Consider the following 22883-nt stretch of genomic DNA (forward strand, 5'->3'; position numbering starts at 1 on the left):
AGGGTAAGGAACCAAGGGAAAGAGCTCTCAGAGCCGACCACTGAGAGCCCAGCACAGCCCTCCAAAATGTGGTTCCTGAGCTCCCAGCCTGTCTGGGCCCCGCCCAGGACCCAGGGACGGCCAGAATCCAGCAGGGAGCTCCAGTCCCAAGACAGCCATACAGCCCTGCCAATTCCGCATCCCTCATCCCCAACAAAGGACTCCAGTCCCCAAACTGCTAATAACAGAGATTTTAATGCATAAGGCACAGTGTGAGGCTGGGGTCATTAAGCATCCTCATACTCAAAAGGGCCCCGCAGGCTAAGCAAAAGCAGCAGGGATTATCTCCCCACTGCTGGGCACCCAGGAGAGCCCCCGGACGTCTAGTCTTTGGCATGGTCCCTGGGGCAGGGAGCGACTAGCATGGTCCCTGCTACCCCTCCAGGGGTACTGCCACCAAGGGGCAGCTCTTTGGTCTGGTAAAACAATCAGTGCAAATGTCCAGGGTCGAGCGCTAGGGGAGTCAAGGTGGCACAGTGCCCAGGGCTGAGCAGGCTCTAGACGGTCCCCTTACCACTCACGGGCAACATGTGGGCTTCTTCTTGCTGGCAGTTAGGTAGAGGTTGCTGTCATCACTATGGATGCCTGAAGAAGGGTGGGAAATATATGAAGCAGGGATCAGAGGTTCCCCGCACTCTCTGCCACCCTCATCCAGGCAGGCACTCACGGACAACATCCCCAATGCGCCGTGCCCCCGACTTCTCTAGCTCAGCCAGCACGTTGGCCTCGAAGGTCAGCGCCGCCACACGGAAGAAGAATTCCCGGACATTTTCACCTGACACATGGAGCGGATGGGTGCTCAGGGGCCGTTCCAGGCCTCGGGTCATTGGGCACAGCTGAAGGGATAGGAGTGAAAGACCTGGTAGACGGGCGTGCCGCTGCAGAAAACCCGAGGCTTCTGACTCACCAGTGAGAGATGAGACCGCCCAGTACTCAGCCTTCAGCTCTTGGGCCACCTTGAGTGCATCTTTCTCCATCAGCACATACTGAGCAGGAGTCTGAGGGAAGGTCAGAGTCAGACGGCAAGGGGGGATGGGGTCCCCTCACCGAGTTGGGAGCCCCCCCACCACTGACACACTCACACTCAAGTCCTTCTTGGAACCCACAAGGAAGAGAAGCACATTGGCAGGGTCGTTCTCCTTGAGTGCATCGGCCAGCCACTGTCTGCCGCAGAGGGTAGACAACCGAAGATGAGTGGGCTGGAGAGGGTCCTCCTTCTGATACTCATATGCCCCTCACACTCTCTCTGGTCCTCGATGCATTCTTCTTCTTCTCTACTAATGCCACTGACCACCCCGCTTGTCTGAACCCGCTCTTCCTGGAACCCCCATTATAGTTCAGCAGCCCCACATACCTGGTATGCTCCAGGGAGGCCACATCATTCAGGTTGAAGACAATGATGATGGCTAGAAAAGTGGCAAAAACAGCTGACATTATTAGCTTCTTTCCAAAATCCCCCCCTACCCTAGATTAGAGACCAGGAACACCCACCTGCCCCACTTCACCGAGGCCCTTACCTTGAGCTCCTCGGTAATAGGTTGATGCAATGCACTTGAACCTCTCCTGTCCAGCAGTATCCCAGCTGGGAGGAAGGAGGGGGGACAACACAGGTATGTGGGAAGGGGGCGTGAGGTGGGGTACAGGCACTGGGGGAAGGAACGGGTGGAAGGTGTGGAGGAAGCACTCACAGCTGCAGACTGAATGGGACGCCCAACACCTCAAATCGTTCCATCTCAAAGTCCACTCCGATGGTGGCCTTGTAATTCTTATCAAAAGTATCTTTGCAGAACCTGAGGGAGCACCAGATGCTCTGGCCCTGAGCCCAGCCCACCTGGCTAGGTCTGGCCGAACCCTGCCCAGCACAATCCAGCTCAGCGAGAGCACCTTCTTACCTATTAATGAGACAAGTCTTCCCCACTGACAGGTCCCCCACCACAATGACTTTGGAGATCTTAAATCTGCAGGACACAAAAGTGGACAGGAGGAGTGAGCACTAGCTCTTGCAACCTAGGGAGTCTCAGTGTTCCCTGCTAAGTCTATAAAGTTAGCTGCACTAAGGCTGACGTTACAACAGACACAAGGCCTCCCAGGCAGCTTGCCTGGACACATATGCTTGCAGAAGGCTGTTTTGTGCTTCAGCATCAGACAGCCATGAATTTGAATCCCAGTTCTTACAATTACTAGCTGTGTGACTTAGGGCAAGATACTTAGCCTCTCTGAGCCTCAGTTTCAACATCTGTTAAGTGGACATTTAGTATATATTCTATTGGGTTGTTGTGAAGTTTAAATGAGATAAATGTACCATATTCTGAGATAAATATCCTATATATCTCCCCCTTCACTCCCCCACATTTTAACATTTCTGAAATCAGGATACATCTTAAAAGCGATGGTGTTTTCCATTTAATAAAAGACAATAATAGTAACCAACACACTGCCTGGCACACAGTAAATGTTCAATTAATGGCATGCCGATGTTATCAGTATTACCTTGTTTTACCCATAATGGGAGACATCCCTACAGGCACAGCCCCCTGCCCTGGGGCTCAGATGGGTGGTCTGTGGGAAGGTGAGCTGGTGACCACCCTCTCCGGTAGAACACCTTCTCTGTGTCAGGAAGTGAACTGCCACCTCTCTACCCCACCCCATTTCATAGCACTCATCACAACCTTGCTGGGAAGAAAAGGGAGAACACATGGGTGTAAAAAAGGGGGAATAACCATATAGCTAGTAGAGGCTGAAATGGAGCCCCAGGGGGTGCTTGTATACCCTAGCTTTGCCTGAGACTTCCTTTCTTAGTTAAGGGCGTCTAACTCACCCCACGGTGCCTGTCCGGTGCTCCTGGCAGGCGCAGGTGACGCGGGGGTGGAAATCTTTGTGCACGTGCAAAGCGGCCTCCTTCCTCAGGCACTGAGACCGAGAGAAGAGAATGGGACTCACCCACTCCTGGCCCACGTCCCGCAGCCAAGCTGCCCTGGGGGAGGGCAGGGGACCACCCAGAAGCAGCAGACCTAGCTGGGCGGCAGGGCTGGGCCCAAGCCTCTAACTGATCTGGTGCCGCCTCCTCCCCGCCCACACCCCACCGCAGCCAGAAGCCCGACGTGGCCGTGGCGCCTACCTGGGGCAGCTCCGCCAGGACGCGGTCCCTCCGCACCGGCGCCAGAATGTTCATCTCGCCTGCGGTTTTGCTGGGAGCCCCGAGAAGGCGCGGGGGCCTGATCCGCCCCAGCGACCCGGGCCCGTGGAGACCCGACAATCACCCGCGACCGGGGTGTCCCGACTATAACTCTGGGCCACGGGGAGCCTACAGGAGCCCGCGGCCTCGGGGACGCTACCACCACAGCGGGCCACGGGGATGAGACGATCATCCGGGGCCGGGGAGAACCCACAATCACCCGGGCCCGGGGCGTCCCGACGACGACTCGGGGGCGGGGAGACTCCTCCGCCGCCAAATGGGGGCGGGAAGTCCCGTCCGGGGGGTGCCGGGCCCGCGCAGACCCCACAATAACTCGGGGCCGGATAGTTCCTACAATGACTCGGGGCCGCGGTGACCCGACGACAGCTCGAGGTTGAGGCGTCCCTACCATAACAGAGCTGCCCCGGGGCGCGGAGCGGCCCCGCCGCACGGGGTCAGTGTGGGCAGGGATGGCGCTGCAAGGCCCGCGGGCTGCTGGAGGAGGGGGCCCGGGCCCAGTCCGCTGCAGGGCCCACGTCCCACCCCGCTCTCCCTCCGCGAGCGCTGTAACATGATCCCCGGAAATTCCTGGAGAAGGGCCGCCCCCTGCCCCTCTCCCGGCAGCTCCCGGCCTCTCAGCCTGTCCCAGCCTCCCCCTCCTCTCCTCCCCACTGCGCTGCCCCAGCTCTGGGTACCCTGCCAGACGCCTCACGGGCACCAGGACCGCCTCCACCCAGGCTGGAACCCGCCCAGATCGAAGTTCCCCAGGTCGCTCTCCCCTGCGCCTCTGGGCCGGGCTCCGGCTCCAAGGGGACCCTTACCCAGTCAAACTGGTGATGGAGAATCCGTGATTGCTGCGCAGTATCTGGCTGGGCCAGGAGCCGGCGGGGTGGGGGAAGGAGGAGAGAAGGGGCCCAAGGAGAGGCGGCGCTTCCCTCCTCAACTCCAGGCCCGGGACGTGACTCATAGAGTCTGCCCCCGCTCGCCCTTCTGCCCGGGATGGGGTGGGGTGGGGGAAGCAGACAGGGGATGCCCACCGAGGAGAGAGACGTCCAAAGTCTGGGGTGTTTTCCTTCAAGGCTCCTGTGTAGACTGAGTGGTGGGAGGCTGAAGACCAGCCGGCGTCCCTCAATGGAGTCTAAAGAAGGGCTAGGTGGACCTGAAACTTCGCCCTTTGGATAGATCGCCGCTCTGGGACCAGGGGACTCCGCTCTGGGACCGGCGTTCTCTGATTCCATTGGAATTTTACCCCCAAGGACAACTTTTCCATTTTGCAGTTCTGCAGGATATAAGAGGAGTGTAGCACATAATAATCCTCACCATCAAAAGGAGGATCTGGTTCCAAAGATGGGAGGAGGAAGATAGAAAGGGCTGGGTGGAGGTGGGAGAGACACAGACCCTCAGGGGGAAAAAACCTAAGCTTTACGAAAACTTGTTCTGTGTCAGGAACTGAAGTTGAGGATGCAAACATGACTGGAGCAGGGAAGGGAAGACTACTTAAAGGAAGGGGACTGTGAAAGAAATTATTCACAAGAACTAGTAAGCCCTAGAGAAATCTGTACCCCGGGTGTCAGGAATATTGGTAGTCTCAAGAGTATTATCGGGAAAACGCATGAAATCTGTCATAGGTAAAGAGGGGTAGATGTGGCCACCTTCTACCTTCTGTGATACTTTTCTCCTCCCCTCTGCCTGACTTGACTTTTTCTGCCACCAAAATACTGTTATTGATAAGCCACGTCCCCATTCTGGACCTAAATTTCCACAGAAGTTGTTAGAGGGACTTGGACCAGACAAGTTCTTAAAACTTTGTGGTTTGGTTTTGTTTGAGAGAAAGAGAGAGCTAGCACAAGCGGGGGGAGGGGCAGAGGGAGAGGGAAAAGCAGGCTTCCCACTGAGGAGGGAGCCGGATGCGGGGCTCGATCCAAGAACCCCAGATCATGACCTCTGCGGAACGCTTAACGCCTGAGCCACCCAGGTGCCCCTGGACCAATTTCTGCTCTAACATTCTGGAACTTCGCTTCACTCTCCCTGAGTCAACCTAATTATACTCAGACCAGTTTTCAGTGCTACTGTCTCCTGGAACTGCAGTACTCTTTCATCAAGATGATAAGCGCTCAGGACCAGAGCCCAGCAGCAGCGAGCCACACCATCCACATCCACCGCAACAAATAAACACGCGTCTCCAAAAAACTACAACCCCCAAGAAGCTTTAGACTCTTGAAGGAAGAGGTGGAGCATGCTTAATCACTCTCGCGAGCACATTAAACCCAACTACCATTCCCAGAGGGCACCGCGCTAAGGTTATCCAATTAGCTTTAAACAAAAAGTATCGCGATTCTTTGGTGAGACTCTGCTCTATAAGCCCCTGGAAACGAGCCTTGAAAATCCCTTTTACGAAGATGGCGCCGAAGCCTAAGAAGGAAGGTTTGTGCTGGGGCTGGGGGTTGGCTACCACAGGTAGCTGGCGTGGGATCCCTTCAGAGTGAACGAACTGGGAGGACAGCGGCTGGGCTACGCCTTGGGGTGTCTGCTCCGGAGCTGCTTCTCGCATTCCGGCACGCTGCGGTGCGCGTGGGCCCAGCCGCGTGAGATGGGCTCGTGTGAGGAGGTTTGGGAAGGCAAGCCCGGCCGGCACCACCTGTCGAGGGCTGTCGGACTGTTGACTTTGGGGAACTAGACGCATCCGCAGGCCGGAGCTCCATGTCTCCAGACCTCTGAAGAATTATAGTCCTCAACTTAGTTTCTTTTTTTCCCCCCGTTAGAGCTATATAAGTAGATAAAACCACTAGCACACATCTTGTCAAGTATCAAGTGTTCGATCATTGCTAGTTCCTTTACTTCTAAGTCGTATTTTTGGAGTTACTCTAAGTTCGCCCCGGTATCGTGCATATGATGGAAAAATTTTAACCTGAGACTTGGTGATGTCTTCAAAGGAACCACTGATGCACGTGTTCTGGAGCGCCCGCTAGGGGTTTTGAGAACGGAAGTGATTGGCTTCTGAATCCCGTGCCCTCGTTTTCTTTCTTTCTTTCTCTCAGCCCCTGCCCCTCCCAAAGCCGAAGCCAAAGCAAAGGCTTTGAAGGCCAAGAAAGCAGTGCTGAAAGGCGTCCACAGCCACAAAAAAAAGAAGATTCGCACGTCACCTACATTCCGACGACCCAAGACTCTGCGTCTCCGAAGGCAGCCCAAATATCCTCGAAAGAGCGCCCCCAGGAGAAACAAGTCAGTATTGCCCTTTCCCATGAAAAGATGTTGGGTGGCCATTCGTAATTTGGAAGTTTACCAAACCTGCAGAATGACTTCTCAAATATATGTTGGTACCGAGTGTGCCTCTCTAAAGGGAGTGTGAGGAGATTGTTATGCCCTGTTTAAGAACGAAAGGAGACGTTTTTACAATATTGGCAGGAATTGTTTAAAACTGCTCAGTGACTATTAAGGTTAGTTAATTGTTAGGTTAATTATTCATTCGTATATGATCTGGGTTTCAAATTCTGCTTTCTTGGAGTGTAAAGTAGGACTTCGATAAATGTTTTTTTATTTTGGAGTTCCAGGTTTAGTTATTCATTGCACCTTTTGCTGTAGGGAATAGTCCTTGAGGGTGACAGTGTGGGATGATTCTAGACTGATAAGGACACTTATAATCTGTATTGGACGGAGAAGGCCTGCAACAGTGTATAAAAGGTTCTTCTGATTTACTCTCAAGTCTTTACACTCAAGAAATAGAGGGAAATGGGCAAAAGGTTTAGGGTCTTGAGTGTTTTAGTGTCACACTACTGGTAATAAAACTGAGCTTAGGGGGCCACAAATTAGAGCAATAGTAGTAATAGCCACCTCCCACTGCTTCTTAAGAAAAAGACAAGGAGAGTGGGTTGTGTCCATGGAGGAAAGCCCTTTTTACCGCCCTTTGGACATGGGATTTAGTGTGATGAGAGATTGAGACCTGATGTCTAGTTTTAAGATAGGAACATAGTGTCCAGGTGAAGAGACTTGTTTTTCTGAATTTCAGGGGGAAAGCTGTATGGTAGGTGTGGTCGAGCCACTGTAAGCTTAACTCAGGCTGTAAATAAAAGTTGCTGTCAATCAATGGCCCTCAAACCAGTTTTCAGCAACCAGGGAGGGCAGAAATATCTATCAAATCTCATAGTGAAGCAACAGCATTCTTTCGAACTCTACTCTGGGTTTCAAGACTCCATAGTCTAACTTTATGCTCTTGAAGTAAATTGTTTAACCTCTCAAGTCTCCAAATTTCTTCTAGAAGTTTGCCCTTCAAAATGTTGAAGTCAGGGGATGCCTGGGTGGCTCAGTTGGTTAGGCATCTGCCATCAGGTCAGGTCAGGATCCCAGGGTTCTGGGATTGAGTCCCACATCAGGCTCCTTGCTCAGCAGGGAGCCTGCTTCTCCCTCTGCAGCTCCCCTTGCTTGTGCTCGCTCTCTCTCTCTGACAAATAAGTCTTTAAAAAAAAAAAAAGTTGAACTCAAAGAATGCAAGGGGGTTTGGAGCTCAGAGATGATCCTTAAATCACTTGAAGGATGAAAGTACTTCCAGTGGGGGCACCCTTTGCTCAGTCTGTTTGGCTCAGGTCGTGATCCCAGAGACCTGGGATGGAGCCCCGCATCAGGCTCCCTGCTCAGTGGGGAGTCTGCTTCTCCTTTTTCCCCTTACCCTCATTCTTGTGCATGCATGCTCTCTCTAATAAATAAATAAAGTCTTTAAAAAAACAAAGCCCTTCAAGGGGAAGAAAGTGCACAGGTTTCTACTCCCAGGTCCCTAAGTTTCAGGGTGCAGATGATGACACTGTTTAGCGACCAAAGTCTGACAAAAATGATTGCTTAATGGTCTGATGCACCTGGGCTCTTCTGGCTTTGGGCTCTAAAAGAGGGCCTATCCTCTTATTGGACCCAGGCCAGGTGATACCATTTTGTCTCTTCCCCAGGCTTGATCACTATGCCATCATCAAATTCCCCCTGACTACTGAGTCAGCCATGAAGAAAATAGAAGACAACAACACACTTGTGTTCATTGTGGATGTCAAGGCCAACAAGCACCAGATCAAACAGGCTGTGAAGAAGCTCTATGATATTGATGTGGCCAAGGTCAACACCTTGATCAGGTGAGTAGGGCCTCAGTCAGGAGCCAGGAAATCTACATGGAGTCAGAAGTAGGTTTCAGTTTTTGAGCCTTAAGAAATGAACAGCTTCTGTTGTAATTCTAGTCCTTTGTATCTAATATGGACTTTTGAGGACACATTAGCTCTCCTGTCTCTAGAACTTTATGGTGTTGGTGTTCATTTTCTTGATCCCTATACCTCTAGACGGGCAGGCCCTAGAGTAAGGCACAATTTATGTCAGATTACCTACCTGGATTTCAGTCTTAAAATGTTCTGGGGTGTTCCCCACAAAGGGGAATTTGCTTCATTTGTGGTTTGGTGGCATCCCTAGCCTCCTGTGCAAATGATGGAAAAGGCACTATTTGGGGAAAAAGATGATATGACCAGTGGCACTGATGTGTGCCAGAAAGACTAGGAGAAAGGGGGAGGCTTGAGGGCAGTGAGGGTAGGAGGAATTAAGACTTCCTTTATCCTAGGCCTGATGGAGAAAAGAAGGCATATGTTCGACTGGCTCCCGACTATGATGCTTTGGATGTTGCCAACAAAGTAAGCTTCCTTTGCTGTGAACTCCCCCACCACCTTGTCCAAGTAATGTGTCTGTTAGTGACCAAAACCTGACTTTTGCTGATTGACTGCATCCCTATCCTTAATAGACCCTACCCTCACCTTTTTGCTTTTTAACCATGACATTTCAGCTCGCAGTAACAAAGCTCCTCTTTTGTTTTTCAGATTGGGATCATCTAAACTGAGTCCAGCTGGCTAAATCTAAATATAAATTTTTTCACCATATATGTTTCTTTGTTGATTTCTGGTTGGGCTTTGGGGAAGCCATACTGTGGTATACACACACTTAAGTGAACAAGGTTTGGGCAAGATTTTGGTCTACTTAACCCTGTTGGAACACTCTGCCTTCTTACCTCACCACACTTATTAATCCTGACAGTGGGAGCTCAGATATTTGTGACCCAGATTAAGGTTCCTTGTTCTAGGACAACTACAATTTGCCACCATCATGGGGGTAAGAGAACAGACAAAAATCCCTCCCTTTATCTGGAAGGGGCTTTGTAGGAAACCAGTACACAGAGTCCTCATTAGCATCCACTTCAGGGCAGTGTGGACTGGCTGGCTTTCATCACACGGGTCCCCGCACCCAACGACCACGTCCAACCGGTCTGTCTGCTTCCCTCACCCCTTGCCCAAGAAAGGACAAGGACTTCAGAGGAGTGCCTTCATTAGCATTTTGAATAGTAGGTGCAGAGGCTGGCCTCTGAAGATGCCCCAGGCTTGGGGCTAATTCGCTCATCTTATGTGCGAGGCTGTCCTTGGCTGCGTTTGCTCTTGCCACAAGTTGCAGGCTTTGTGCCTCTCACTCTGTCAAAAACTTGTCTTTGTGTTGCTGGCTGGGGACGCGCTCAGGGCAGAAGTCTGAGCGGAGGAGGCGGGAAAAGTAGATGAGGATCATGATGTCCAGCATGAGCAGGTTAGCCAGCAGAAAGGTGCCCAGGGTCCTCTGGCCCAAATAACGCAGGAAGAAGTGGGTGAGGTAGGCCTGAGGGGCCAGGCGGAAGAGAAAGTACATGACCAAGTTGACATACTTGTTGACCCGGTACAGGAGGAGGTGCTGGGCATTGTTAATCTTCATCATCATGCGGATGGTGAGGAATATGTTGCTGACCTCCACCAGCAGTGTCAGGACTCCCCCGCCAACAAAACTGTTCCAAAAGATGCCTGCAAAGAAGGCACCCAGGGCCTAGAAGGCAAGGGAGATAACGTGTCAGGGAACCCAGATACCATGGCTTTCCTGAAAGTTGTTGGGAATATCAAGGCTACCAGACTGACTGCTGGGAAATCCATCCTTACTGGATTCCTTCTGGATTATAGTTCATGATGGATTCAACATGATTAAATTCTGATCCCTGCCCACAGATTCTGACTCTGGGGAGGGTTTCCAAACTGTTCAAGGAGGTAATAGGTAAGGCCATGGATTGCTGGCCTCAAAAGTGAACTCACCAAGGGCAGAAACTGACAACCTCCAGTGTCCTGGTATGAGATGTAGGACACAGGTTGGAAACAGGGTTAAGAAGGATGGTCTTTACCTCCCAGGTTCAGAAAGAACCGAGACCAGGTTGCTAGCACCAAGCCTACACCACATCCCCTGCTTCTCATTTACCATGAGGTGATGAACGAGGTATTCCCAAGAAGCTCGTGTCTGACGACTAACCACGATGTCCACCGTGTCGTGGATGAAATACCCTAGCGGGGGGATGGAAAAAGTTCATGAAAGGAACCGAACAAAAAGTTCCCTGTTCCGTACCTACTTAATATTTTCTGGGCACGACCTACCTGCGGAGAAGCAAGCCAGCAGATAGCCAGAAAGCGACCACGCCGTCTCAATCTCCACCAGCATCTCGGGGGTCTGCCATAGACTGGGAAGGAAGGCAGGCTCTCAACATCTCCGCATCCCCAAGGCCCCTCTACTCCCCCATTACCCCTCCCAGTCCCCGGGGAATCTGGGCTCGCGCTATTGGCTTTGTGGGACGTGAGGAGAAGCTTGGCTGAAACCCAGGTGTCTCCCGGTTCCCAGATGAGCTTTCCTGCTCCCCTGGGGCCTCTGCCGCTCCTAGTTGGAGAGCTTTCTAAACACAGAGTCAGGTGAGACTGCATGGCCTGGGCTTGCCAGAGAGTGATGCGGAGAGTAACGTGGGATCCCCCAGCCACCCTCACTCCCCCAGTCCTTCACTCACCACAGCAGCGCCCAGACCCCGGACACAATGGAGTGGGCGAAGGAGACCAGCAGGTTGTGCCAGCGCCAGGTGCGCAGGGGGTCGGCGCGCACGTGCGCGGGCAGGGGCAGGCGGCTGAGCGCGCGCCGGAGCGCCCGGAAGGTCAGCGTGGCGCCCAGGAGCAGCGGCAAGGCGGGGTGCAGCAGTGGGGGCATGGTGGCCCTCCCTGCTGTCTGTCTGTCTGCTCCGTAAGCCGCCTCGTCGGCCTGCTCCGGGAACGGGGCTCCTCTCCCGCCCGTTCACACCGGCCGCCTCCCCGCCGGCCTCCAGGCTCACAGTTTTCGCGGAGCCCTCTAGGCCCCTGCGCTCCTTGCGTCCCCTCCCCGCAGGCCTCTGCCCCCGCCCCCAGCCGCCCCCGCCCCGCCCCGCCCCGGCCGCCTGCCCCCGCCCCTCCGGCGCCTCCGCGGCACCGAGGGCCCGGGCCCCATTTCCCGGGGGCCTCCGGGCCCCGCCTGGCTCCCGGGGACTTCGGGAGGAAAGGGGCTGTCCGGGGGGCGCCGACGCCGCTGCACCCCTCGCTGGCGCCTCCCGACTGCCGACGGAGTCCCGCCTCGCTCGCTTGGCCTCATTAACCCGCGTCCCCACTTTCCCCGGGGCGACCGGCTCCCCCGCCTCGGCGGGTACTGAGAGAACTCTCTCTCCGCCCTCAATTCCTTTCTGGGCAGAGCGGGGCGGGGCCCGTCACACACCCGCGTCCTTTAAGCCCTGGTGCTGGGGAGGGGTTCGACCCCGCCTCGATAATGGTCTCCGCCCATACCCTGTTCGGCCACTGGATCTCTTCAGGGCAGAGACCGGCCTGTTTATCAGTCTCTACGGCGCCCCGCATCGACTCGGTGCCTAGAAAGGGTCGACTGATCCATCACCCTTCTTCCCAGCCCGCTCTTGGGCTCCTGGGGCCGAGCGGCTGTCACAATCCTCCCTCAGACAGTCCCAGCTCTTCTCCTAGCTCCCTCGAGGCTGGCACGAGGAAGACCGCCGATTTGCCCGGGCTGCTGGGGTGACCCTTACTCTTCAGGACAGCGGCCTGGAGCAGTTGCAGCTCGTGGTCACTAGGTGTCAGCCTATCCCCACCTTGACGCGGGATCCCCTCCCGCCTCCAAACAAACGAGGTGCGAACAGAGGAAAGACTGAGAACCCGAGGCTGGGGGTGGTGGTAAAGGAGAAGAAGGGAGTAGTCGGAGGAGGGGCGGGGCTAGGGAAAAGATGCTTCAAGAGGGAGGGAAAGGTAGAAGCCTTAGGCGCTGGAGACCCAGGGACCAAGAGGTTTGGGTGCTTGCTCTGCCTCCCTTGATGGCTCCAAGGTTACATATTAACCCCTGTGGGGCTCCTGGGTCAACCACGGCCCGATTGGTTTCTAGGTGAGAGCACGAGTGTCCCGGGTTGAACGGCTTTTCCCCTCGGAGTTTCCGTTTGCTCACAGGGCAGCTTTGTTCATCAGCCAACAGCAGCCTGAACCAGCAACCAAGGACCCCTCGTGGGGCCCCTCTAGAGGTGTCTTTCACGTGGGCAAGTTTGAGTACCTTTTGAGGGGTGGGGCGGAACAGAACATAAACACTCCTTTCCTCACATTCCTCACTTACTCAGAAATAGGGACACTGTCTCTTAGCTAATCACCACCCTCTTGCTCCTTAACTGAGCTTTTAGGGAGCTCGCACAGAGCAGGAGGCACAGGGAGACAACAGGAATTAAACTCACTTCCGGTCAAGATCCTAGACAATCTTACTAACCAGGCCCCTACGTTTAGGCAGAAGCCTGGAACCCACATGGGTCAAACAGATCTCCTTCCTCCTCTCTTTGATGCTTTCAGATAGTTGTCCACTTCCCTCTCATCTTCCCCCGAAGGAGATTCTCCCTATAGTTGAGCGTTGAAGGCGGCAAAGTTGTGTGTGTGCAGGGGTGTGATGAAAGTTCTGACGAGCGCGGTGCTCACTTGTTGGGACAGCCTGGAGTCTCCTCCTCCCTAGGTGAATCAGCTCGGGGTTTCCCCGGTCCCTCCCTAGACAAACACGAAACTAACCCTGCTCCCTGCCCCATAGACCGAGAGTGCTGACGCTCTTGGTACAGTTTTGGTAGTTTATCATTTGCGTGCCAATGAAAATCTCTCTCCTTCCGGAATGGAGTCACTAGTGGGCAAAGAAGTGGGCTGAGAGAGGTCGGTCCTCGCTTTCCACCCTCACTGGTTGTGCAGGGCACCCCCTCCGGTCTAAGGAAGCTTTGCGAGGGTCGGATGCGGACATATGTGTAGGGAATGGCTGCCCTAGCCGCCAAAAGCGCCAAGAAATGGTATAAAACCCCATTTCTTGGGATCCTGAAAAAGCAACTGCGCGCGGGGGCTGCAAGGACTGTGTAAACAGCACAACATGTATACAAACCTGAAACCTACACCAATCTCACTTGCTCCGCCCGCGATTAACTGGCAGCTTGGGGGCGTGGCTTTAGAGTGGGCGGGTCCGCGCACGCGCCGCGTCTGGGTGTGGGGGGTTCCGGAAATGTGACTCTGAGAAATGAGATGGAGAAGTACGAGCGGATCCGAGTGGTGGGGAGAGGTGCCTTCGGGTGAGCCAGGGATGTGGGGAAGGAAATTGGTCGGGGAGAGGGAAAGTGAGCCCCAACTCTGACCGCGAATTCGCTGCCCGGTTAGCCGCGCCCCGAGGCGTGAGCGCCCCCTTGGCAAGCCCCGCCCAGGCTTCCGGTCCCGGTCCCAGCTGGGAGACTCCGCCTCTAACGAGGTCACGCCCCCGACAAGCCTTTGCGCCCCCGCCGAATTCTGTTCTTTGATTCCTGACTCATTCATTCAACAAATACTGAGCGCCAACTATACCCGTCAGGCTCTCGGCGCCGACTGTACAGTAAAGACCAAAATAGGCTTGGTCTTTTCCCACTCGGAGCTAGTAAAATAATAAACAAGATATTAAAGCAATTATAACAAGCTGCGAGCGTGGCATACACCAGGGAGTACTTATTTGGGGTGGTCAAGGAGAATTTCTCTGAGAGGTGAAGTTTAAAGCCGAGACTTGAGGAATGAAAACCAGTAATCTGAAGGTGAAGGCAGAGCTTTTCAGGCAGAGGAAGCAGCATGTCCTTACGCGGGAAAGAATTCAGAGTATTTAAGAAACTGAGAAAAAGACTGGTGAAGTTGGAATGTAGTGGGCAAGGTCAAGAATGGTACACATAAATATATATGATGAATGGTATAAAATGTGATTGTCACAAAGGACGGATGATGGCCTAATAGGCTGAGGTAAATAGGTTGGATTTATTTCAAGTGTAAAACGGAAGGGGTTTAAGCAGAATGAATGGTCTTGATATGATTTGCATTTTTAAAATGTTCACTCTGGCTGCTGTGTGGAACTTAGATTTGAGGATGACAGAAGTGAAAAGCACCATTTTAAAGGCTAGTATTTTAGACAAGAAATAATGATTTGGGGGCGCATGGGTGGCTCAGTCGTTGGGCGTCTGCCTTCGGCTCAGGGCGCGATCCCGGCGTTCTGGGATTGAGCCCCACATCGGGGTCCTCCGCTGGGAGCCTGCTTCTTCCTCTCCCACTCCTGCCTGTGTTCCCTCTCTCGCTGGCTGTCTCTCTCTCTGTCAAAAAAATAAATAAAATCTTAAAAAAAAAAAAAGAATGAATGAATGATTTGGCCAAGGGTTATAACAAAAGTCAGAAATGGATGAGTTCATAATATTTTGGAGATGGAAAACAGGATTTACTGATATGTTAGTGTGAAATGGAAGAAAGACTTTGGCATGATTTTCAGGTGTCTGACTTTAATGATGGTGTCAGTTACTGAGATGGAAGAGACAGAGGAAGGAAAGGGTTTGGGGGCAAAAATCAAAAGTTTTATTTTGAATTTATTAAAATTTAGGATGCTTGCAAGCCATTCAGGTAGAAATGCAAAACAGGTAGTTGGATTTGTGAGTCTGGGGCTCAGAGGAGAGGTCTGAATTGGAAATATAAATTTAGGGGTGCCTGGGTGGCTCAGTCGTTAAGCGTCTGCCTTCGGCTCAGGGCGTGATCCCGGCGTTCTGGGATCGAGCCCCACATCAGGCTCCTCCGCTGGGAGCCTGCTTCTTCCTCTCCCACTCCCCCTGCTTGTGTTCCCTCTCTCGCTGGCTGTCTCTATCTCTGTCAAATAAATTAAAAATCTTAAAAATATATATATATATAAATTTGATCCTTAGATGATCATCTTACAGTCCATTCATTCAGCAGATACTCACTGAGCTCCTACTATGTGCTAAATACTGGGCTCTGCTCTGGGAATATAGTTGCGAAGGAGAACAAGAACCCTGCTTTTATGGCCACTGACCAGAGTTGGAAGAAAATAACAGTATGAACGGTTTCCACTCATAGAGCATTTTTGATGTGCCAGGCACTGTGCTCAGTGCTTTACATGCATTTTCTTATTTGATCCTCTCAACAACCCAGGGAAATTGATTCTGTTTTCCAGATGAAAATGTCATACAACCCCAAACCTGATAAGTAGTAAGAGGAAGAGTCAGGATTTGAACCCAGGAGTTAACTCCAAAGTCTATGGGAACTTAGGAAGATCAAGACTAACTTCACTGTGCCTGGGGTGAAACTGAGCCTCGGGTTAAATGACCTGCCCAAGGTCTCACACAGTGTTCTGAGAACTGCAGTCAGTTCTCCCTGTTCTTGAACTCAGTGTTCTATGCATTTAGTTAGATGACCTCTTAGTCTCTGTGCCCATCCCCTCTTCTAAGGAACATCCAGTGACTAAGTCTGCCCTGTGTGATGTGTGGCTGGAGGCTCCGCTGAGACCCACCCCTGTACTCTGTGTCCCTAGGATTGTGCACCTGTGCCTGCGTAAGGCTGACCAGAAGCTGGTGATCATCAAGCAGATCCCAGTGGAGCAGATGACCAAAGAAGAGCGGCAGGCAGCCCAAAATGAGTGCCAGGTCCTGAAGCTACTCAACCACCCCAATGTCATTGAGTACTATGAGAACTTCCTGGAAGACAAGGCCCTCATGATCGCCATGGAGTACGCACCAGGTGGGCCAGCCTCCTTGTACTGGCCAGGCTCCAAGGGCTTCTCACCTTTGGACAGGCAGTCACAGATCAGCCGGCTTCCCTCCTCAGAATGGGTTTGACTGAGGGTCAGAGGTATAGAGTTGTGACCCCAGTTGTGTGAGGCTAGCAGGCCCTTGCCCTGTCTGGGCTGTTGGTTTCTTAAAAGGAGAGTCCCAGGCAGGGAAAAGCCTAGATCTTAACTAGTTCCTTGCGGCCGCAGGTGGCACCCTGGCTGAGTTCATCCAAAAGCGCTGTAACTCCCTGCTGGAGGAGGAGACCATCCTACACTTCTTTGTGCAGATCCTGCTCGCGCTGCACCACGTGCATACCCACCTCATCCTGCACCGGGACCTCAAGACTCAAAACATCCTTCTGGACAAACACCGCATGGTTGTCAAGATTGGTGACTTCGGCATCTCCAAGATCCTTAGTAGCAAGAGCAAGGCCTACACGGTGCCTGGGCACAGAGGGGACCTCAAGGGTGATGGAGGTTTTGAGGGCCAAGACTCAGTGTACATCCTAACCCCCTTCCTCCCCAAGACCTTGGCCCCTTAGCCCCCGGCTGGGTGGTCCTGCAGGAAGAAGCAGTCTCCTGCGGGCCTTGGACAGAGGCTCCCCTACCCTGAACTATAATAATACCTACTTCCCTCCTGCAGGTGGTGGGCACCCCATGCTACATCTCCCCGGAACTGTGTGAGGGCAAGCCTTACAACCAGAAGAGTGACATCTGGGCCCTGGGCTGTGTCCTCTATGAGCTGGCCAGTCTCAAGAGGGCCTTTGAAGCTGCGGTGAGTTATACCCCCAAAGAGACAATTGGGAAATCTCTATCTCCCTCCCCTGGAAGTCCGTGGCTCCAGCCACTTCTGTGTTTCTTCCATTTTGGCTGAGTTGTTTCCCTCATCAGAGTGGTAGACTACCTCAGGGAAGAGCTGTGGCTGCCCTCGGGCTATGGGTTCCTGAAGGTAGGGCCTGGGTCCCTCATTAAACTGAAGACTCCTGAGGGCAGGGCTCTCCCACCAGATTAGGGACACTTCTTTTTTTTTTTTTTTTTTTTTTTTTAAGATTTTTTAAATTATTTATTTATTTGACAGAGAGAGAGAGAGACAGCCAGCGAGAGAGGGAACACAGGCAGGGGGAGTGGGAGAGGAAGAAGCAGGCTTCCAGCAGAGGAGCCTGATGTGGGGCTCGATCCCAGGACGCTGGGATCACGCCCTGAGCCGAAGGCAGACACTTAACTACTGCTCACCCAGGCGCCCCAGATTAGGGACCCTTCTGAGGGCAAGACTTGAGTTCTCTCCACCACCTAGGGTTTCTGAGGACATAGCTGCAGCTCCGCCATCAGGAGTTCCTCTCACTGGGAGTCCCCTGTCAGACCGCAAGTTCTCAGTGCAGGGCTCTGACCACCCCATTAGGCCTGGAGGCGGGAGGTGCTGCCACCCAAGAGCCTGACCCAGGCTCTGGCCAACCTCACTCTCGGTGCTTTCACAGAACCTGCCAGCGCTGGTGCTGAAAATCATGAGCGGCACCTTTGCGCCCATCTCTGACCGGTACAGCCCGGAGCTGCGCCAGCTCGTGCTCAGTCTGCTCAGCCTGGAGCCCTCCCAGCGGCCCCCGCTCAGCCACATCATGGCACAGCCCCTCTGCATCCGCGCCCTCCTCAACCTGCACACCGACCTGGGCAGTGTCCGCATGAGGAGGCCTGTGCAGGGAGTGGGGGAGGGCGCTCTGGGCAGCGGGGGGCACCCGGCGGGAGCACAACAAACCTGGGGCAGACGGAGCTCAGGGCAAGTCCTCCATTCCTGCGTGTGGGGGTGCCAGGAATGGACTGTGTCCTGAAGCCCCCCCTGTGACCCACAGGGCAGAGAAGTCCCTGGTCCCCGGGCCACCCATGGCCCCCGGCGGCAGCACAGGGAGCAGGACCACGGGCGCCCGCTGCAGGGGTAAGTCGGGGCCGACCGCCGGTGCGCCCTGACGCCAAGCAATTGCCACCAGTTTAATAGGCCTGATGCGCTGTCCCGCAGGCATACCCCGCGGACCCCCACGGCCGGCCATTCCGCCACCGCTGTCGTCCGTGTACGCGTGGGGCGGCGGGCTCAGCGCCCCGCTGCGGCTGCCGATGCTCAACACAGAAGTGGTCCAGGTGGCAGCCGGACGCACGCAGAAAGCGGGCGTCACGCGCTCCGGGCGCCTCATCCTGTGGGAGGTGAGCAGGCTGGGGGAGGGGGGCTGGAGGGGGCAGGGGCGGGCCAGGAGCTGAGGCTCAGGTGCCGCCCACCCGCTCTCCCGGCCCGCAGGCCCCGCCCCTAGGCGCCGGAGGGGGCGCCCTCCTGCCCGGGGCCGTGGAGCAGCAGCAGCCCCAGTTCGTCTCCCGTTTCCTGGAGGGCCAGTCGGGCGTGACTATCAAGCACGTGGCCTGTGGGGACCTCTTCACAGCCTGCCTGACCGGTGAGTCCGGCAGGGGACTAACTTGGGGCATCCCACAGAGTCCGAGAAGGCCCCCCCAGAGCGACTTCCCTCATTGGTTGTCATTTGCTCACTCGTGAATGCTTCTCTCTACTCGTTATTGTTATCCTGCGCCGGGTGCTTCATTTTTACCTAAGATGTATTTATTATCTTGAGAGAGAGAGGTGCTTTACTTACACAATCCCCTTTACCCTTCACACTAGGCCTGGCCAGGTAGTTACTGTGTATTATCCTTATCTGAGGGAGGCTCAGTGATGGATCTGGAAAGCTCAGATCTAAAGCTCAGAGACTGTCACTTGTCCAAGCGCACACGAAGAGACACCCTGCCTGTCTTTTTCTGCCTCCTGTCCCATTCTTCCAGGCTTCGCTTCCAACTTTTTGCTCCCTCCAACCTGTGGACTGGCCTCTCTGGAAAAACAGCCCAACCTCTCTCCCTTCTCTTTCCTCACCACCCCTGCTCTGCAGACCGAGGTATCATCATGACCTTTGGCAGTGGCAGCAATGGGTGCCTAGGCCATGGCGGCCTCAATGACCTCAGCCAGGTGGGTGCTGCCGGTACCTTGGGGAGGAGGAAGTGGGGAAATGGCAAGGAGCGCACATCTGACAGCTGACACCCAAGTTGGGGGCCGGGGATCCCCAGCAGCCACAGGCCCCTCTAGCTCCCGGGCTGCACCTGTTCTGGGCAACACCAGCGGAAGTTACAGTAAGACCAGGTTTCCCCAGTGCTTGCAGTGTGTGTGTGTGTGTGTGTGTGTGTGTGTGTGAGTGAAAGACACAGCTGTCTCATGAGAATTTGCTGCTTTCAACTTCATCCCTCCATGGGATGTTGAAGCCAGGAAGCTAGCCCAGCCCCCTTGCCTAGTCGCTCTTGCTTCCCCTCTCTCTCTAGCCCACCATTGTGGAGGCCCTGCTGGGCTATGAGATGGTGCAGGTGGCCTGTGGGGCGTCCCACGTGCTGGCCCTGTCTACTGAGCGAGAACTCTTTGCCTGGGGCCGCGGAGACGGTGGTAAGGCCTCCACCCTGTTCCAGCCTCTGGGCTCCATCCCCCCACAGCACCCTCGCTGGGACTTGTTCCTCCTTATACCCTCCTTCCACCCCATGGCCCCTTCTCCCTCTTTGCTCTTCCGATTCCATTAGTTTCTTCATTCAGCGAAGCTTTACTGGACATCTAGTATGAGCCCCTCCCTGTGGTGGGTGGACAGACAAGAGGAACATAAGAGTCCCTTCCTTCAGGTGCTTATGACGTCACGAGCGATCTCTTTCATCTGGCAGTACTTATGGTGGCCCTCTCTGGGTCAGATGTCATGCTGGGGGGGCGCCTGGGTGGCACAGTGGTTAAGTGTCTGCCTTCGGCTCAGGGCGTGATCCCGGCGTTCTGGGATCGAGTCCCACGTCAGGCTCTTCTGCTATGAGCCTGCTTCTTCCTCTCCCACTCCCCCTGCTTGTGTTCCCTCTCTCGCTGGCTGTCTTTATCTCTGTCGAATAAATAAATAAAATCTTAAAAAAAAAAAAAAAAGATGTCATGCTGGGCATTTGAAACTAGAGAGGACTCACATGGGGTTTCTGTCCTCCTGGCAGACTCATTCTAGTGGGGGGGGGGAATGACATCTCCCTACAATAAAGGACAGAGAGCATCAGGGCTCCCCCCAAGGTCCAGAGATGTGGGAACCCAAGGAATGGCATGGGACGTCCCTGGAGGAGACAGAGTTGACATCTGAACAGGGCCTTAAGGAGGAGTAGGGCCCCAGGTTAGGTATTGCAGGCTGAGGGCGCAGCCTGCACTCACGGGGCTACCACCTCTCTGTGGTGGCTCCTCATCCCGGCATCACCAACCTTGAAACCCAAACTAGCCCCATCCTGGTTTCTCCTTGTAGGCCGGCTGGGCCTGGGCACCAGGGAGTCCCACAGCTGCCCCCAGCAGGTGTCCATGCCCCCAGGACAGGAAGCCCAGCGGGTGGTATGTGGCATTGACTCCTCAATGATCCTCACTGTCCCTGGCCAAGCCCTGGCCTGTGGGAGTAACAGGTGAATACTAGCCTGCCCCTCCCCCTCCCCGGCTTCTAATGCTCCATCTGTCATTGCCTACCTTCCACCCAGGGTCCGAACTGAGGGTGGGGCTGAGAGTGCTGCTGGGTTCAAGCCAGGGTGGGATCTGTCTCCTGGGGACCAGCTCTTGCCCAGACTGGTGGGGTCAGGGGGGTCTATGCAAACCATCAGTCAGGCTTGGCTTCTGGCTCCACCTTCAGGTTCAACAAGCTGGGCCTGGACCACCTCTCCCTGGGGGAGGAGCCTGCCCCCTACCAGCAGGTGGAGGAGGCCCTGAGCTTCACACCACTAGGTTCTGCGCCCCTCGACCAGGAGCCCCTGCTCAGCGTGGACCTGGGCACTGCTCACTCAGCTGCCGTGACTGGTGAGTAGGACCCGGGCCCAGGCAGCCCCAGGTGGACTCTCCTGGCCTCCTCAGGATCTCAGCCGAGGCACCCCTTTCCTTCCTCTCCTGTTTCCTCCCCTACAGCCTCTGGCGACTGCTACACTTTCGGCAGCAATCAGCATGGGCAGTTGGGCACCAATGCCCGCCGGGTCAGCAGGGCACCTTGTCAAGTCCAAGGTTTGCAGAACATGAAGATAGCGATGGTGGCCTGTGGAGATGCCTTCACTGTAGCCATCGGGGCAGGTGATCGATTAGTGGGCACTATGGGGGCAGATAGGGGCGTTGGCAGGCCCGTGGGCAGTGGGGGGTATCCTGCTCAGGGCTGCCCAACCTCCATCTGGGGCCAGGACGGCATCCAGGAGGGTGGCTGCTTGCTAAGCTGTGTCCCCCTATTTCCCTCCTTGCGATTCTCTTTGGCAGAAGGTGAAGTGTACTCTTGGGGCAAAGGGGCCCGGGGTCGACTAGGAAGAAGGGATGAGGATGCTGGACTCCCTCGGCCAGTGCAGCTGGATGAGACACACCCCTACACAGTGACTTCGGTGTCCTGCTGCCATGGAAACACTCTCCTGGCTGTTCGCGGTGAGTTATAACTTTTCCCGCCTCACCCCCACAAGGGTTAATCCAGCAGGCCTCTGCCCACACTCCCACCCCCCCAGTGGTCACAGCCCAAATCACTAAAAGCAGCTTAAGCCCCCAGATAAATGAAAGCAGAAGCTGCAGGCTAAGACAGCTTCCTGCCTGGGGAGGGCAAGGGAGTCTGCTTCTTGGGCCTCATGGAGGGGCTTCCCAGGGCCCAGAGGCATTCTTTCTCCTACCCCCAGTCCAGTTTAGTTAGAACCTCTGCTTCTGACCTGTCCGGGTCCAGAGTCCAGGGCCCAGGGTGGGAGTGGGAGCAGAGGTGGGTGCCCCTCGCTGGAGGCGCTGCCCTCTGGGTGGCTGCAGGGGTTTCTTGTTTGTACCTTCCAGCGGTTACAGATGAGCAGATTCCACCCTGAGGCACCTAGAAACACCTCCCGACCACCCTGATATTGCTTCTTCTTGGAACCCGCTTGAAAACCGCAGATGCCCGCAGCAATGCTGTTCCCACCAGCCCCCTGGATGGTCCTCAGTGTGGTATAAGAACCAGTGACGCGCCCACTCTCCTATGGCCCTAGATCCGTAAACCTCAACCCACCCTGTTCCCCCAACATCTTTCTTTTCTCTCCCCACCCCTCTTAAGTCGGTGTCCCCAGGGTCCCGCCTGGCTAGAGTCGGAAACCAGACCCAACCTTCCCAAGCAGGGTGGTCTCCAGAGTCTTGGCAGAAAAAAGCTGAAGGCGGCTGTGACTCCACCCAGATCCTGCCCCTTACGCCGGCCCAGTTGGAAAATAAGTCACCAGTGCCCCCTGGGAGAGCAGCTCGGTGCTTTGGAGCAGGGCAAGCCCCGTCCTGCCTGGACTGGCCATTCTGGCCGACTAGCTTTTGCATTGCCTGGGACAGGGAGCCTCCCCCCACCCCACTCCAAGATCCTGAGAGATCCTGAGGCATAGATTCATTGCACAACTTCTGAGCGGACTGGGAGTGCATCTGCAAGGGCACCAAAGGGTCTACTGCAGAGGGGGATCCCTGCTGAAGTTTGCCCCTCACCCCAGCCATTCCCCCAAGGCAGGTTGGGAGAAAGGGTAGCTAGCTGGGCCAGACCAGTTTTCCAGATGACTGGGAAATCGCGCCAATAAAAACATCAGCTGCCTGCCTAGAATGTGGTCTCTTCAGGGGTGGGGGTGGCGGTCCGACACCCCAGAGCTGGGCAGGGCCGCGGTCCAGGGAGGAATGTGGGCGCAGCCCGAGGCTGGGGCCGAGGTTCTTCTGGCC

General features: G+C 54.9%; 4 protein-coding genes and 2 non-coding genes across 8 annotated transcripts; 4 read left to right on the forward strand and 2 right to left on the reverse strand.

Annotated features, from left to right (window-relative positions):
• Nucleotides 1-215: 215 nt before the first annotated feature.
• RAB34 (RAB34, member RAS oncogene family) lies at nt 216-4196 on the reverse strand. Of its 3 annotated transcripts, none has more exons than XM_026517724.4 (11): nt 4036-4196; nt 3158-3254; nt 2858-2949; nt 1932-1997; nt 1728-1829; nt 1557-1621; nt 1394-1445; nt 1122-1203; nt 947-1037; nt 707-814; nt 216-624 (listed from the first exon to the last, which is right to left on the reverse strand). In XM_026517724.4, exons 1-11 carry the CDS (start codon nt 4179-4181, stop codon nt 557-559), a joined length of 969 nt encoding a protein of 322 aa, XP_026373509.1. In that variant the 5' UTR covers nt 4182-4196; the 3' UTR covers nt 216-556. The 3 variants fall into 3 exon arrangements, with proteins under 3 accessions (XP_026373509.1, XP_026373508.1, XP_048079924.1); XM_026517723.4 differs by having other exon boundaries at nt 3158-3370; nt 4036-4142; XM_048223967.2 differs by lacking the exon at nt 4036-4196 and having other exon boundaries at nt 3158-3816.
• Nucleotides 3864-9111, forward strand: RPL23A (ribosomal protein L23a). Its single transcript, XM_026517726.3, has 5 exons — nt 3864-5638; nt 6253-6436; nt 8149-8325; nt 8799-8868; nt 9052-9111. Exons 1-5 carry the CDS (start codon nt 5614-5616, stop codon nt 9064-9066), a joined length of 471 nt encoding a protein of 156 aa, XP_026373511.1. The 5' UTR covers nt 3864-5613; the 3' UTR covers nt 9067-9111.
• LOC113269217 (small nucleolar RNA SNORD42) lies at nt 6098-6162 on the forward strand. Its single transcript, XR_003321376.1, has one exon. It is a non-coding gene; the product is annotated as a small nucleolar RNA SNORD42 (small nucleolar RNA).
• Nucleotides 6290-11426, reverse strand: TLCD1 (TLC domain containing 1). The gene is made up of 4 exons (XM_026517725.4): nt 11067-11426; nt 10666-10748; nt 10493-10575; nt 6290-10072 (listed from the first exon to the last, which is right to left on the reverse strand). Exons 1-4 carry the CDS (start codon nt 11258-11260, stop codon nt 9689-9691), a joined length of 744 nt encoding a protein of 247 aa, XP_026373510.1. The 5' UTR covers nt 11261-11426; the 3' UTR covers nt 6290-9688.
• Nucleotides 7994-8062, forward strand: LOC113269219 (small nucleolar RNA Z17). The gene has a single exon (XR_003321377.1). It is a non-coding gene; the product is annotated as a small nucleolar RNA Z17 (small nucleolar RNA).
• A 2137-nt stretch (nt 11427-13563) lies between the features above and the next one.
• On the forward strand, nt 13564-22761 carry NEK8 (NIMA related kinase 8). Its single transcript, XM_026517727.4, has 15 exons — nt 13564-13661; nt 15914-16119; nt 16358-16590; nt 16794-16925; nt 17626-17834; nt 17995-18077; nt 18159-18340; nt 18432-18582; nt 19066-19142; nt 19490-19607; nt 20476-20626; nt 20848-21011; nt 21117-21275; nt 21453-21611; nt 21999-22761. The coding sequence occupies exons 1-15, from the start codon at nt 13615-13617 to the stop codon at nt 22025-22027; spliced, it is 2100 nt and encodes a 699-aa protein (XP_026373512.2). The 5' UTR covers nt 13564-13614; the 3' UTR covers nt 22028-22761.
• The last annotated feature ends 122 nt before the right edge of the window (nt 22762-22883 follow it).

The sequence above is a fragment of the Ursus arctos genome, unplaced genomic scaffold, assembly GCF_023065955.2.
Source record: "Ursus arctos isolate Adak ecotype North America unplaced genomic scaffold, UrsArc2.0 scaffold_24, whole genome shotgun sequence".
Lineage (NCBI taxonomy): Eukaryota > Metazoa > Chordata > Mammalia > Carnivora > Ursidae > Ursus > Ursus arctos.